The sequence below is a fragment of the Plectropomus leopardus genome, chromosome 8 (assembly GCF_008729295.1).
Source record: "Plectropomus leopardus isolate mb chromosome 8, YSFRI_Pleo_2.0, whole genome shotgun sequence".
Taxonomy (NCBI): domain Eukaryota; kingdom Metazoa; phylum Chordata; class Actinopteri; order Perciformes; family Serranidae; genus Plectropomus; species Plectropomus leopardus.
The window spans coordinates 6380241-6396865 of record NC_056470.1 but is presented as its reverse complement, the minus strand read 5'-3'; the positions used below and the strand labels follow the sequence as shown (position 1 = coordinate 6396865).

At 39.0% G+C, this 16625-nt stretch overlaps 1 protein-coding gene across 1 annotated transcript; it reads left to right on the top strand.

Annotated features, from left to right (window-relative positions):
* The first annotated feature begins 1136 nt into the window (after positions 1-1136).
* e2f1 (E2F transcription factor 1) lies at positions 1137-15764 on the top strand. The gene is made up of 7 exons (XM_042492202.1): positions 1137-1969; positions 2147-2246; positions 6023-6242; positions 6872-7024; positions 7151-7265; positions 7346-7628; positions 10646-15764. Exons 1-7 carry the CDS (start codon positions 1718-1720, stop codon positions 10921-10923), a joined length of 1401 nt encoding a protein of 466 aa, XP_042348136.1. The 5' UTR covers positions 1137-1717; the 3' UTR covers positions 10924-15764.
* The last annotated feature ends 861 nt before the right edge of the window (positions 15765-16625 follow it).

The window sequence follows — 16625 nt, the reverse complement described above, 5'->3', positions numbered from 1 at the left end:
CCAAAAAAAGTTAATTTCGTTTTTTCCCTAAATGTTCTCTTATTACTAGCCCTATATTGTCTCCGTTTACAAATAATATCATTCTGTACGAAAATTATGTCAAATACTGTAAATTGGAGAAGTCCCATGATTTTGTGATTTGTTTATTTATTTTAAATTATTTGTGTTAGTCTTTCTGCAGGAAAACATTTATGTCCGTCTTGTAGTTTGTTCAGTTATGGTAAAAATGTATTAAACATTCATATTGTCATGTGACGTGTCGTTTAGACTGTACAGATTATAATACATTTTCCGATTTGACACAAAATTAATCAAAGTACGTGAATTTGGGTTCTGAGCACAACAACGTTGCAAACGTTTTGATAGGGAACAACTTGCACATGAATTAAATGTAACAACACTTATGTGCGTTTTTTTTTCAGTGAATCTTGAATGCATCATAAAATCGACGATTCTGCGCTCCATAAAATGAAGGACAACTGTTTACACCAATCAGACGCTAATAATCCCGCCCCCCGGAAAGTGCAGCTCTTCCACCAATGGCAACCCTCGGATTAAAGCACGTGTCAGTTTCGCGGCAAAAAAGATTTCGCGCGAAAACCGTCCGAGCCTTGTTTAGATGTAGATCAGCTGGGACAATAACAACAATAACAGCCGATAACGGGGTCGGAGCGGCACTTTTATTAATGGACTTCGCCCGATGTGACCCGCCGAGGGACCAGCCGCTGCTCTTTTAAAGGATACTCTCGCTTTTGACCGCTTTATTTCCTCACATTTCCAGTTTTGTCAGGCTGCTTCCTGCGTGCCCCAACAAAACGAGGGGGTTGAAGAAATGCGGCTAATAACTCAGCTAGCATGCTAATTTGCCCTATATTCACATATTCAACGATACCACTTTGTACTCATTTGAAGTAACCGTCGCTTTGATACACGCAGTATCAAAAATGCTTTTGGGACATGGTGATGTATTTTACAATGTCGATATTTTATTTCGATAGCTCACTCCTGGAATGCTGCTATAAAGTTTTAACAGCCGTTTAACTAAGCCCTGTTTTAGGTGTAAAGATAGATAAGCTTGTTTTATCGACTTAAACAGCTCATGTGTCGGCTACACCGCGTTGTTTGCTAACTTGTGTCAGTCTTTGTTGTTGGACATTAGCTAGCTCGTTAGCAGCTCGGTCGCAGTGTTCAGGGCAGTGTGGCCAGGCCTCGCGGCTCTACTGTACTGACAGCACAGATGAAAACAAAAGATTAGCTCGCTAGCTCGCTAACCTCCAGCGTATTTAGCTGCCACGGTTAATTTAAACTCTGTTTGATAACATATCAGCGGCTTAGCCTCAAAGAGCACAATTGGTATGCATTTAGCAACATTATTTTATTTGCCAAATTTCCTGTTTGGCAGAACATCCTGTCTTTCTGTTTCACCACCAGCCCAATATTGTATTTCAGCAGCTAGCTTACAGTTTCTTTATGTTTAAGTAACATTGTTAGCCATAATACGTCTGTAGTAGCTTGTTTTGTAAGCAATAAGATGAGAAAGGGGGACTTTTTTTTAGAGAAATGTTGAAGCTGCCTATAAATGCCTGCAAGCAAACTTTTCATTCTTCCTTAATTTCACCGAGTGCATCCAGTCCAAGTGGGTGTTGACACCCAAACTGCAACAGCTGATTCAACGGCCCCTAAAGTTCAGTCAGGGGGTACCCAGTGACACACTGCAATGTCAGAGACTCTGATAACAGGGCAGACATCGGAGGATCTGTTGGCTGACTTTGAGACTTTGCTGAACTCTGGGAGCATTGAGCTGGGCGAGGACCACCAGATAGTGATCATCACCAGCCCCAGCAATGAGGGACTCCACCCGGCCGCTGCACCCAGCAGCACGGGGGAAATCCTTCTGTTTGCCACGCCACAGGGCCCCGTCGATGTGGGGATCCAGGACAAGAGAAGACCGACTCTGGGAAGACCTCCGGTGAGGAGAGGGGAGGGGGGAAACAAAGCTATATGAGTCCATCCACCTGTTGCTTTCACACATTTTGCTTTTCAATTTCCTTTCCTCTCTCAGTGCTTAGTAAGTACACAATTGTAACAACATGTACTGTAAAATGATAGCGGTTTACTGATTTTTTTTTTTCTACAACCATTTCAGGTAAAGAGGAAGTTGGACCTGGATAGTGACCATCAGTATGTTAGCACCACTCGACCGTCCATTGGTCAAGCACCACCCTCTACACCTGCCCCTCCCAGAGGTACACACACAAACAAACACAATCACATATCATCCTGCTGATTTTCTGTCATTGTTACCCAAAACTCACAGCAGCAGCCTAATCGGCTGCACGTGAGCACTGCAGCCACCCAATCCATGCAGACTCTGACCTCGGCTGCAGCTGCCATTGTCCTGAAAACAGCTGTCCTTTTATCAGCCGAGACAACAGCCTGCCGGCCTCTTTTTGTCTTCACCAGGCTGACTAGTATCAGGAATAATTAAAACAATAATTCTACACGGTAATGAACATTATCATTTATTGGTTCAATGATGTTGGTGTTCTCAATCCCGTTGACTTCGATCAATCATAGTTTGCAGGTTCAAAACCTAAAGGGCGGAGCTTTAAATGATTGTTTATTGGGGTGACGCTTCACTACATGAAGGGGTGCAATGATGCCTCAGTCTGGATCAATCTATCAATGATCAACGATCAAATATCATTGCTGCAAAGCGAGAACATCAAAGCATATCGTCTTTAACATACACATTTATTTATTTTTGGTGCGTCTGTGTCACCGTTTCCACCCAAGCGCACCTCCTTCCGAAAAATTCAAATGGTGCATGTGGCCGAGCGCCAGGCAGATAATGGCAAGCAGCCAAGAAACAAAGACAATGAGGACAAATACTGAGTCTTATATTGACATAGGCCTCTGAACTGAATCAAATCAAAACTGTGTCATGGTAGACTTTGTGATTCAAATCAATACAATGCACTATCACAGTGAAACAAGTGATATACACCTCTACTACATACACAACAAAAAACAAAATATACTCAGAGTGTAATAGATTTACAGGGTCACATATTTTGTAGTTCTTAACGGACTAAACACTCTTGGTTTAGTTGTTACGTGTTCACTGTGTACCAAACGACAGATTCATGTCAAATGTCTTTTTAAAATAGTGCAAATACAAAGTGTAATGCTTGTGTAAAGTGCAAAAACTAGCCTTATTAAAGGATATGCATTTTAAAAATATCAAAAGCATATGAAAGATTTTACATGCAGTAGACACTGCAGCAGAGCCTTTAGTGTGAATATAATGCAGAAATCGCTCCATAAGTGACACACAATCATTTTATCCCATATCACAAATTCTCCTTTGAGACCACAGCGGTAATGAAACTGAAAAGTTGTGTCGTGTTTATGACCTTTATTTAGCAGAAATCACCTGTGCTTTACATCGGATTCCAGTATGATCAAGGATCGTGTGTGTGTGTGTGTGTGTGTGTGTGTGTGTGTGTGTGTGTGTGTGTGTGTGTGTGTGTGTGTGTGTGTGTGTGCTTTCTGGTTTACCAAACCAAGGCTTAATATTTTTGACATTTTTAATAGATTTCAGTATTTTCCACCGTTGTTCATGAGAGGAGAAAAAAACTTCACTGGGGGGAAAAAGACTTGAGGAAAAATTACACGCTTGCCAGAAATAAGTCATGGCTTACATCACCGTTTAACTGGCACACAAACTAAAGGGCCTCTGTGTTCAGTTCACTAGTAATAGTGTCACTTCTGAAATATTTGGAAATTCCACAATGTTTGAGATTTGGAGTAAAGTAAGAGCGGCTCTGTGAAAAGGCTTAAAAGACTCCACTGAAACTGAAGACACACCTGCAGCAGCACGGCACTCTCCCAGTATAACAGAGTATAAGAGCAGAGAAGCCAGTAAACTCAGAGGTGTATCTGAGAAGACAAAATCAATCGATCAATCAGTGAAATGATATTCATATGGCACCTTTCAAGCAAATCAAATGCAATTCAAAGTGCTTTACAGTTTGAAGAAAAGCACAGGGAATATTCTTAAAAAATGGATCTAAATAAACAGAAAACGTGTAAACCATAAAATTAAGATAGTAAGTCACTACATAAAAACCTGACGAAAAAGACAGGCTTTCAGTTAACATTTAAAAGTATTTATATTTCTATCCTCTCGGATCCTCTGGCAGGCTGTTTTGGTACATAATGGCTAAAAGCAGTGTCCCCAAAAGTTTTACTTCTACTCTGTGGAAGAGCTAAAAAAAAAGAGTTGGAGGATCTGAGGCGCCTCCTCAGTTCATAAACTAAAAGCATCTCTTAGATGTAGTCTATTTCAAGGTCAGTCAGTGCTTTATAAACTAATAAATAAGCGAAAACATAACATGTTAAAGTTAACAGCACTAAACTGGCATCACAGAAATAATAATAATTTGTCTCAGAACTACCTTTAAAAAAAAAAAAAAAAAGTAAAAGTGACATTACATACAAAACTGGTACATTTGATATTGGTCTTGAGTAAATGAGCATCAAGCTTGAGTAATCTGACCTCCTACAAAACAGGACGTCAGCACAGGACGGTACTCAGGGAGGGGACACGCAGGTGTTTAAGGACACTGATTGAAAACAGAAAGGGAACTGTTCTTGTTGGTGGGATCCTTTAATTATGTTGATAAACTGGTTTGAAGTATCCAGGTTCCCACCAGCCTGGAAAACCTGGAAATGTAGAGACTAGTTTCCAGTCTTGGATCTGGAAATTGATTAAAATGACCAGATATCCTGGAAATGATCTATGTTGTCCTGGAAAATTGTGATTGTATTTTTTGCCCGTGTGCGTATTTTCTTATAAACATGATTGTGTGAGATGACTTGTGCAGTATGACAGTTTAGTTAGTTAGTTTAGTAAGTTTAAAAAAAGCTCCTTTTCATGTCGGCTCCATGACAGTCAGTGTAGCTGATCATGCAGCCTTTGTTCTGAAAATTACGTTTTCTCATGGAAGCACAAGTCTGAGCCCGGCTGATTATTGGGGCCAATATTTGGCATTTTGCCGATTATCTGTATTTTATTTGAACGATCACCAATAAGATTAATTAAAAAGTGCAAAGAAAGTGTCTGCATCAGATGATCTTTAACTTTGTAAAACCTAAGGGAGCTATTTTTATTTATTCATTTATTAAATTTAAGTTTTCACTTCACTTTATAAAAAAGGAGCAGGGGACTTTCTGTATATAATGTTGAAAGTTTCAGTTTTCATTAAACATTTGCTGAAGGCATTTAAACAAAGTTTGTGTAGGAGTTTGTTTTATTCAAAATTCTACATATTATATAGAAATATTATATAGCATTGTCTTGTATTGTCAAGAGAAACTTCTGATATCAGCTTTTTTTTCCATGCTCTATACAATTTACCAAACTATCACGAGCCCTCTCGCAGCTGGAGACCTAACCCACTTCTTTTTGTAGATGAACACCTTTTCTCTCAAATTTCATTCTTTCTTGAAACTAACACCTCTCCAGAAATTTTGAAAACTCGACTTTGTGGGATACCCTCAAGGCTAGTAATCAAATAAGCCTCTAGAGCCAAACAAGCAGGGAACTCCAAACTTGATGACATCTCACGATGGATTGCTGAAAGTGATAACCAACACTCATCCTCGCCTTCCCCCAGACTTTTCCCCGACACTTTTTACGGAAAGACTCCAGCTACAGACAGAATATGACTGACTTACCACAGACAAAGCCACACATTTACTTTAAAAAGCCCAATCTAATATTTAAGATTCAGGCGACAAGCCCAGCAAACCTAATCCTTTCGTCTTATCAAAGATTTACGCTAAAACAGATGAAATAGTTTTGATTTCACTCCTGAGTCGTAATGAATCTACAATCCGTCAGTAAAAACAGGTGTAACGCTCTTTCTCACTCTGTGCTGTAGGCCAACAAGAACACAAATAACTATCCAATGTGCTTCATAAACTCATCCGTGTTCCCTTTTCCTTTATTTTTCAGTTCCTCGAACCACAACAGAGAAGTCACGGTATGACACTTCCTTGAACCTGACCACCAAGCGCTTTCTGAACCTGTTGTCGCAGTCAGCGGACGGCGTGGTGGATCTGAACTGGGCCTCGCAGGTCCTGGATGTCCAGAAGAGACGCATCTACGACATCACCAACGTCCTGGAGGGAATCCAGCTCATCTCCAAGAAGTCCAAGAACAACATCCAGTGGCTGTGAGTAGCAATACAGAATAAAAACAAATGTCTAAAACACGTAAACCACTGCAACATGAAAACATTGTAAGCACTATGGATGTGTGCGATTACTCGACTGCTCGTCGGCTCAGCTTAATATTGAAATTCTTATTATTATTTCATGGGTTTGCGTCTGATATCGGGCATGGTTCATAAAGAACAATGTGCCTAAAGAATATTGTTTTCGTTGAAAATGATTTGCGATCTCTTCTGTAGTGAGTTGTCACGTTCTTTATTAAAATGTGCGATGTTCATAATGCACGATGCAAAGCGCCACACATTTCAAATGTCATTTGGCTTATTGAAAATTTGAATTAACAAAGTCAATTTTCACACAATGTGAAACCTTAAAGTTTAAACTGTGTTTAACTTTTTCCACTGTTAGATGACTGTTCTCTTGTTTTTATCGTAGTTGACTGCTCTAATTTTAAACTTCTGTTTCAATTTCAGGGAAATTATTCAGAATCCCCGATAAGCACAAACAAATCTAACAGCACGAATCTACACGATGTGCCTCATTAAAACAGCAAAATACATAAAAAGTGGCTGGCGTGTTGTATTTGGAGTCCACAAACCTCAGTTTATTTATTCTTCGTTTTCTCGTGCAGGGGTAATCGAGTTGATGCTACGTTGGTGTCCCGCCATAAGGAGTTGCAGAGGGAGGTGTGTGACCTCACAGAGGCTGAGGAGCAGCTGGACGAGCTCATTTCTAAGTGCAACCTACAGCTGCGGCTGCTCACAGAGGACCCACAGAACAAGAAATATCCTTTTGACCACTTTTAAAACTTATGTAGTTTTGCCAGCTGGCATAGACAGCAAAACTTTTTTAGTATAGTATAGCGGTTCTGGACTCTCTTAGTCTTACATTCCTTAATCCCTGTGTTCACGTTGGGCTATGTGCGCTGCCAGGACTTAAGGAAGTCATTCGATTCCCCGGATCAGCTGGTCATGGTGATCAGAGCTCCACCAGAAACCCAGATGCAAGTGTCCGAGCCCTGCAAGGTACCGGCTTCACATGCTTTGAAACATTTTTATTGTAAGATTGTGAGGTTTTCATACGATGGTGCACGTGCGTCTCTCAGGGTTACCAGGTGTCACTGAAGAGCATGCGGGGTCCAATCGACGTCTTCCTCTGTCCAGACGACAGCTCCGGCGTCTGCAGCCCTGTGACTGGAAGTAGTCCCTCCAAACCTAATGCTGACCCCTCCCTGGCCCCGCCCCCCACACAACCCACAGACCAATCACAAGCCAGAACATCTACAACCTCTGTGGAAGTGGGTTTATCATCGCCAGCGTCCACGTCGTCCACGGTGACGGCAGCCTCCCAGCAGGAGCCCTCATCACTGGTGTTGGGCGCTGACGCAGGTGAGTGGTCACACTTGTCAGAACACAAGTAAAAATGTTTTTAAGAGATACAATTCCCAAAAATTGAATTGAAGAATTCAAGAAGGTTTATTGTTATCTCAAAACATGAGGCACATGACAGGAACGAAAGTAATGACTGGGGTCCTGGTAAAAGCAACAAAACAACGGGACACTAGAATCTAAAAACTAGTAGAAGCAACAAATAAATACAATGAAAGAAAACAACAGAATCTTAAGTTAAGCAAAGATACAACAATACAAATTTAACAGTGCAAATTACTAAATGTAAGGACAAATATTCAAGTATTATTGTGCATAAAATAGTCTGTAGTGTGGCTGTTATTTCACATGACAAGTCTCAGAATTGAAGGTGTCAGGGCCTGATATTCACTTTTTTGTCCACCTGTCACTGTGGCTGATGGATTTCAACATCTACAGCCACCCAACAGATTACTGTTGTTTTTTTGTTTTGTTTCTTTTTTGCCACTGCGGCTTCCAGAATCCAGTTTTTTTTGGCTGGTGAGTGAGGCAGATTTAGCAGCTGCTTGTATATTTTACCAGCATTTAGCTGGTGGCTGGTGCTAATTTCCAACCCTGGTAGGTGTAAAAACTTGTCATTTTGGAAAGGAGCAGCTGTGATCAACTTTAATTCACATCTGTGAGAACTGATTTATAGTGGAAAAGAAAAACGTATTTCTGTATGACTCTGTAGCATGTGATCGTGCCAGCGTCAGTATGAGCATATCGAGCTCTGCCAAGTGATACCGCAGGGTTTGGAAGCCAGGGCCTGAAATACCACATGCCTGTGGACAGCAGTGCACGACTGCAAGTAAAATTTGAGCTGTGCATGTCATTCTACATGCACGAACTCTGTGGAGCTGCCAACTAGCACAATGACTGTAACGGAATTGAGACTTTTCACACGCTCTCACATCACATTTTGTGTCTTTCACATTCAAAAACCACACTGAAAACTGTTGCAATCATCCAGAGTTTGTATTTGAAGTGTAGAGGTCAATGTAGAGGAAAAGAAGTCCATAGAGAAGTCCTAATATGATTTAAAAACACACCAAAAAACACTTTACGCATCAGGTTTGCTCAAAGAGGCTGCTCAAAATGTTCTTATGACCTTGTCAAATTTGAAGTAGTTTCACTGTACTCTTTGTATGATCCGACTCACAGAATTGTAGATAAAGAGTACAAATGGTACAGAAAGAAAAATGTTTTGCATGTAAAGAATAAATAAATAAATAAAAAGAAATGGTACATGTAAAAAAAAAAAAAAAGAATAAAAATGGTGCATGTCATTTTAACAATCACTGCATGTATGTGGGAAAAAAAATATTTTGAGCATTTGAAGCATACACTGCATTAACTGGAGCAAAATTGAGTTACAGTTATTACACCTGCTGAGTTACAGTTATTACAGCTGCTGAGTTACAGTTATTACAGCTGCTGAGTTACAGTTATTACACCTGCTGAGTTACAGTTATTACACCTGCTGAGTTAAGGTTATTACATCTGCTGAGTTACGGTTATTACATCTGCTGAGTTACGGTTATTACCGCTGCTGAGTTAAGGTTATTACATCTGCTGAGTTACGGTTATTACACCTGCTGAGTTACGGTTATTACACCTGCTGAGTTACGGTTATTACAGCTGCTGAGTTACGGTTATTACAGCTGCTGAGTTACGGGCGGCTCCTGCGTGCCCACTGTGCTGTTTGTGACACATTTGCTGTCTGTTTTTTTGGGTTTAGTTTCAGTGGTTGCAAATGACCTGATTGTCAAATGTCATTTCAGTAACTGGTTATCCTGCAACCTCCGTACCCAGTGACTCATGTGTCGAAGGGAGTGTCGAAATCAGGGTCATAGCAGGAAAAGCACATGCGTTACTCATACTAACAGTAAAACTGTTGAATTAACCCTTAAAGCTTACTTTAATATTACTCACGCTCGAATCACTCTGCACACAAAATGCACTTTTGAAATTGTTTTAAAAATATTATACATGAATATTATTTTCTACTTTCATTGATTTTTTTTAACCAACATCAGTCCTCATTTTAAATATCAAATATTCATTAATTTTTAAATGCTTTTGTCATAATGCCACAAAAAACCCACAAAAAATGAGTTATTTTCAGTTAACTACATTCTAAGTAGACATTTTTCTGATTATCACAGCCTTATCACAGGGAATTGTAAATGATTAACAGCAACATTGATTTTTATCCATTATTATTTTTTGTGCAGTGTCACAGACACTCGTACCGCTCTGCACTCAAAATGCGCTTTTCAAAATCAGGCTATAACAAATATTATACATTAATATGATTTCCGTATTTCATTTAATTCGTTTTTTTGACCAGCAACAAAATGACAAATGTTAATTTCCAGAATTTTAACCCTTTAAATGCTAGGTGTTTGTCATGATGCCACTATGTTTTCAGATAAAAAAAAAGAAAAACACAAAACATGAATTATTTTAAAATACTTGATGCAAAGTAGATTTTCATTTTTTGATGATCACAGCCTGGGTTATTGCAGCAACATTGACTGTGACAGTGCACCTGGTGGAAATAACGTGTTTTCTCCTTATGCCAAATATGGTAAAAATTGATGTCATCAGGTGGAAAAATAGTAAAAATGACAAGTTCCAAGGCAAATCTCTGCCAAAATGATAAAAACATAAAGAATGAAAGGCATTTGAAATGCATCACGTAGTCCCTAAGGGTTAAAACGTAAGCATGCACAATACATTTCCTGGAACTGACAACCTCAGGAGCTGACACACCTTAATGGTATGCAGCTATTTATGATGTCAGAAATGACACCTGTGCTTTTCCTGCTGTGACACGTCGAAATGTGGTGCTCTATTATATGTACAGTCACAAACACAGAATGGATGATGCACTCCCTCTTCATAATTGTGCGTGTCAAAAGCGAATTAGTTAGCAACAGCAAACTGGGTCAGTACGTTTTTTTTTGTTGCTCACGTTTCACTTTCTATAACAGAATCGCTCCTGGGAGGCGACCCGTTCCCCAGCCTCGGAGACATGCCCGATTTTGACCTCTCACCCCTCTCCTCCTCGGACTTCCTGAGCGGAGACGGCTTTCCTCTCCCATTGGACGGTTTCATCAATCTGTCCCCCCCTCAAAGTCACGACTACCACTTTGGACTGGAGGACCACGAAGGCATAAGTGAACTGTTTGACTGTGACTTCGGTGACCTATCACAAGTTTTGGGGGGACAGTTAGGTGAGGATGACGAGGAGGAGAGCAGGAGCACGTGAGCTCCTAGATTTAGGACTTTTCCTCTGTTCTCTGGGGCTTCGCAAAGAGGGCCGGAAACCAACATTTTATGGGCCAATGTTCGTCATGAACCCAAAATTAATGTTTCAACTGTGCGGTGTGGGAAAATGTTTGTGTCGTAATTTCCTGTGATCCCCAGAATACAGCCCGACTACAAAAATCTCAGTCCCCATAAATTGTACAGCACATTATTAGCACTTCTTTTTGGCCATTTAAATTTTAGACCAAGACTTTAGCTTTAGTATAGCTATTTAAATTATTTATATGAATGTTATTTTGATACTTTGTACCAAGTGTGGTTCTTGTTGTTATTGATAATGTTTTATCCAAGTGGGTTGTGCAGGTGTTTGTGTGCGGAGTGTGGACTCATAGGGCTGGTTTCCTTAACCCCTGGTTATCTGACATGCTGCGATTCATCAGGCTGGTTTTTCGATTTTTCAGTCTGACGTGTTTTCTCCAAAAGGGAGAAGTTTGCATGTCACAGCTGAAGCTGCTTCAGTGAAACCAGCCGTGCAGATTCAGTGCTGGGCTGGTCAGAAGCATCTCAGAGCTATGGTGTAGTTTCACTCAAAATATTTTTTCCATAGTGATGGAGGTCATTATAAGCACAAAAGTAAAGGATTTTTCCATGAATAATTAGTTTGATCTAAAACACTGGAATCTTGACAGACTGATTTCTCTCATGTCTCCTTGTCTGACAGTAACACTCAAGATATCATGGCCCCAACTTAATGACTAGATTTGCAAATGTTTCACTGTCTCCTACCGTGAATTAACAAGTTTGGAATAAGTAGCTGAATTTTAATTTCCCTCCAAACCCACTGACCAACAGATGGGATGTCTGGAGCAGGCTTTACATGACAAATGAACACAAACAATAGCTAAGTCACCCTAATCTTTCCTCACATCAATAATAATACAATGACATTTTGATCATTCAAAATTTTTCTTCAAAAGACACATTTTCTTTTGGCCCTCTGGATGACAGTCTGGTTTCACCGAATGGTGCTCAAAATCCACTTTAGATAGTCTAGAGCTGCGTTCAGACCGCAGGCAAATGTAATTTCTCAATTATGATCTTGAGATTGTCTGCGCTTTTATTTTAAAGTAATCAGATTGGATTTGTGTCTCCAGACATCACCAACCTGTCTGCATAGGTTGCTGTGATATGGACGTAGGTGTCTGTAACTAGCAAAGCTGGTGACATGGCTTTCCAATGCGGAAGTTTGGAAAACGGAGGCCCATCATTTCACCCTCCAGCAGTTTATTTTGGCGTTTGTCCACGTATTGTCGTTCCTCATGATGTCCTCTGCTCTCTGCTAGTAACAGCATAGATCTGCTCAGCACTGCCGTTACTCTGGATTTGACATCGCTGTGTGTCGTGCAGGGTTCCCACAGTTGTGGAAAATGGAATTTGTAGAAGTCTCTGAAAGTTTTGGAAAAGTTAATTGCATTTTGTAGAGTGAAATGAAATTGTTACAGTAATATTTCATGGATAACCTTCCATGTAGTGTGACGGTAGTTTCTCCCTTCATGTGTTCCTGTAACCTGAAATTATGACCAAAAAGAGTTTGAATCTGATATGTTTGGAAAAAATGCTAAGCAACTCAGGCATAAGAAAAATTATTATGGGTCCTTGAAAAGTTATGGAAACGTTCTTATATTTTGTCCGTGAAAATGTGTGGGAACCCTGTTGTATTCAAAGACACTTTGGGATCCGATGAGCAGCCAGAGCACCCGGACTGAGGTGCATTTGTTGCAATCACATTTGAAACCACCTCAAGATGTGTTTTTTTGCAATCCAGACTTCCTAAAATAAATCTGGATCTGCCAAAAAATGCACTGAGGACAAAGGTAGTGACTCCACAGTAACTAATAATGTGTTTTTGAAGGCAAATAAGCAGCTAAAATCTGAAAGATCCAGGTAGGTGTTGTCAGTGTGCAGGAAACCAGGTGATGACAGTCTGCTGCAGTTATTTAAAAACTAATACTGAATTTGTTGTTCTCTATTAGTTAGCTAGGCGTTTAGCCGTAGTCTCAGGTGTTCGGAGCAGAGTCTTAAATCAATGTGTTTGATGCAAACATGTTTTAGCTGGGTGTTGTGTAGGTCGATAAAAGGTTTTTACAGGTTTAGAAAATGTGTGAAGACAGTGCAGGGTTTTTTTTTTCATTTCTCTTTCAACTTTTTCAGCCATGAGTTCACCAGATGCCTGTAGTCCAATTCTCCCAAAACCACCCGACTGTTATTGTCACGCAGGGAAGCTCCCAGCAGGTTAAAGAAGTCCACAGAGCACACACTCGTATCATATCATTGTTCTCTGAAAGCGTTCAGTGTGGTTGGTTCATTATTATGTGTGAATTAAAGCTCCATCTTTGCTTTTACCGGTCCGATCGATGCAGAGCAGACTTCAGGAAGGGTTAAGTTAAAGTTACGGACTCTTGACAGGAATCCAAAACAGGGACCTGCTGTTATCGTTCAGCGTATGTGCTTCAGATCAGTTCAGAAAGTTAATGTTCATGCCTTAAATCAATGACCTCTACTGGGTAAAGCGAGGTTTCTGGGATATCTTATCTCAGCCCCAAAAGGATCGATTCCTTCTTGTTTTTTTTACAACAGTCACAACAGTCTCCATTCTCATACTACAAGCCTTGGTTCTTTGATTTTCAGTGTAAAAAAAAAAGCAGCAATAACAAAGACGTTTTCACATCATGCACTCGATATGAGATGAAAAACTGTCCTGCTACATGTCATGTGTTGTTGTAGTTAGAAATGTCTGCGTCAAACTTCTTTTTCTTGTTCTAAGTTATCTAAGCTAACATGTTGTTTTGCATTCCTGAAGTATTGGGTTTTAATGTGTGTGGGTTCATGTGTGTTGAAAATACATTTTGTTTTGTTGAATTTCATATTTATTTTTTGAAAAAGGGGGGGTTTAATAGACAAAAAAATGGTACAAAATTTGTCATTGCTTTTTCTGGCAGGAAGTGACTCTGCACCAATACATTAACGTGGTAAATCCAGCCTTGATAAATGTGTCCTGTAGTAGTGAAAAGAAATGTTTTGTTTATAAATTAGCTTCTCATTAGCAGCACACATATAATTTGCCATGTTTTTCCCTCTTAGAGAATATATTTCCCTGTCTTACCTATTGTGCATGTGCAACCTTTGCATTGGCTAATGGTGCAAAAAATATTTATTTTTCAAGAGAAACATTTTCAGGAATACAATTAATTTGCCATTTTGATCAGATTCATGTTGAAATAATTCTTTAGTCACTGCCCCCTCTGTCACAGAAGTTTATATTAGGCTTGGGCAGTATCTAATTTTTTATACCTTCCTGAAATTTCACCAGAGTATACGATATATGACGGAGTACATGTGCGGCGCTAACACCCTTACACTGACGATTGCGTTACTTACTTTCAGCTTTTCAGACTCGTAAATACACAATAGAAACCCACAGAACATCTAGAAAAGTAATATTCTTACACCTATTTTCCTTTTTTAACAGAGAAATAAAACTAAACAACTTTTGAATTCAACTTTCTCTGTCAGAAAGACTCCCTCATTAACTTACCTTAATTCCTTACATTACCTTAATTCACTGAGCTCTGGTGGTGCGTGCTGTGCACTACATACAATGAGTTTATTAGAAAGAGGAGCACCTGTATTTATGATGGTATTTAAAAACATAACTTCTGGATTTCTAAGTACGCTGGTGTACCATAATACTGTGATACTGCCCAAGCCTAGTTTAAATAACACATATTGCCATGTTGCAGGCAACATAGCTAATCTAAGCTTGTGCATGTATTGTGTAGCCTTTGGGTGCCTCAAACTGTCGTAAATGTGCAGATTCTTTTTATTTTTTTTTTTTTATTACAGTTATTTTTTTTTAAAATTTCCTTTATCTTCAGGTCTGTGGACAGCATAAAATCAGTGCATATTTAAACTGACAGCAGTGTTACAAGCCACTAAAATGTTAGGCACCTTTGTAACCCATAGAATGTATCATATTTGTCTTTCTTTGATTCAGTTTTGCTTAATGTCAGCAGCTCATGCTGTCAGCCTGTCGTTTCGCGTCATGCTTTGGTTCTCTGCAGGACAAATGCAGTGCCTTCTCGAGGTAAAAAAAAAACACGTAATAATTAATGAAAATTCAAATCAGGATTTGGTTTTGTGAGCGGCCGTGGAGAAAGAAAGCAATGTTTTCAGGTGTTTTTGTGTGGTTTTTTGTTTGAAAAAAAGTTCAAGATAAGATTTGCACCAGGGTTGAAATCAAATCACAGTCAGTTAAAATGAAAAAAAAAAAAAGGAAAATAAAATGGAAAAAAAACATTAAGAAAGCTGATTATTGTAGGAATTGAATTATGTATTATTATCGTAAATAAAAGACTAGCGCTGTATTGAAGTCATCATGAAATGTATGCCATTTGATCAAGGCTGCAGAACTATTAATAGCTACCCAGTGTTTATTCATATGCAAAGCTGACTTTTCCTGTGTCAAAGTCAAAATAGTCAAATGTTACACACTTGTTGTGGTTTAACATATGAAAGTGAATTGACTTCAACCCTGATTCAGCCGTGTTCAGAGTGCTTGCAAAGGAAACTGTAGCATATCCAGCAACTTTACAATCAATCAGTTTTTTGTTGGTTTTTTTTTTTTTTGTTTGTTTTGTTTTTTTTTTTTACAAATTTTATTTTTGTTGCTTCATACTGGGTGAAAAAAAATAAAAAATGGATTTGTACATTTGAATTATAAATGGGCCCCAATATGCCCTTTTGTATCAAATTTTCTTTGACAAAAATAAAAAAAAATTAACTATTTCCACCACATCTTGACTCTTGACAGTTTAACAAAAGTGAATCACAAAAACCAAAGTATCCCATTTAATCAATTTGCATTAATATGTCAAAACCTGAGAATGTTGATAGTATTTGAATACTTGAGCAGCTAAAGGCATTTTCACAGCGGTGTACCACACTTACGAGAAAAGTTTTCATTTTAAATGCAAAAAGGGATTTTTACAGTAATGTATCAATATAGATTCAATATAGTTCCAATATCACCAATAGCAAATTTGCACAGTTCTGGTTTAAGTTCATTGTCATCTGCAACCAAACCACTTGGCCTGGTTCCTTATGAAGTCATCGATGATTTCTTTTGTCAAACTGACATTGAACCTCACTATGTTATTCTCTTAATTACAGCTGTACTCAACAAATAAAAAATAAAAAAAGTTTTATACCCAAGGACATATAGTACACATGATCTTACGATTTGGGGAGAAACTTTATTATCATCACCAGAAATAACCAGAACAAAAAAAATCTTTACAAGTCACTAACTTATTTTCCAGCAGTATTCATCTCATACAAGTAAACACAGTGTCACTTGTGCAGCTAGAGGGAGCCCTTCACCCCGAAACAGCACAGAAAGCCAGCAGAGAGATACAGTCAGCTGTGTCTCTGAAATGGGATTTTTATGATGACTCTTGTTTAGTTAAAAATATTAGTAAAATAAAACTTAACTAAAAAGGGTCATTTATTATAAGACTATTGTTTTAGTTTGAATTACATTGTACAGGAGTTTCTATTTTTCCAGTCAATATATTTTTGGGGGCTATTATAGAGCCTAGTGTCTTCAACAGGGGGTCCAACACCCCTAGGGGATCCTCAGAGTTA

What these genes read in the sequence shown, in the direction of transcription:
- e2f1 (XM_042492202.1), top strand. Translation starts at nt 1,718, where the DNA reads ATGTCAGAGACTCTGATAACAGGGCAGACATCGGAGGATCTGTTGGCT. An exon ending in TACACCTGCCCCTCCCAGAG is followed by an intron (nt 2,247 to 6,022) that starts GTACACACACAA and finishes TTTATTTTTCAG; the next exon opens with TTCCTCGAACCACAACAGAG. An exon ending in AAGTGTCCGAGCCCTGCAAG is followed by an intron (nt 7,266 to 7,345) that starts GTACCGGCTTCA and finishes TGCGTCTCTCAG; the next exon opens with GGTTACCAGGTGTCACTGAA.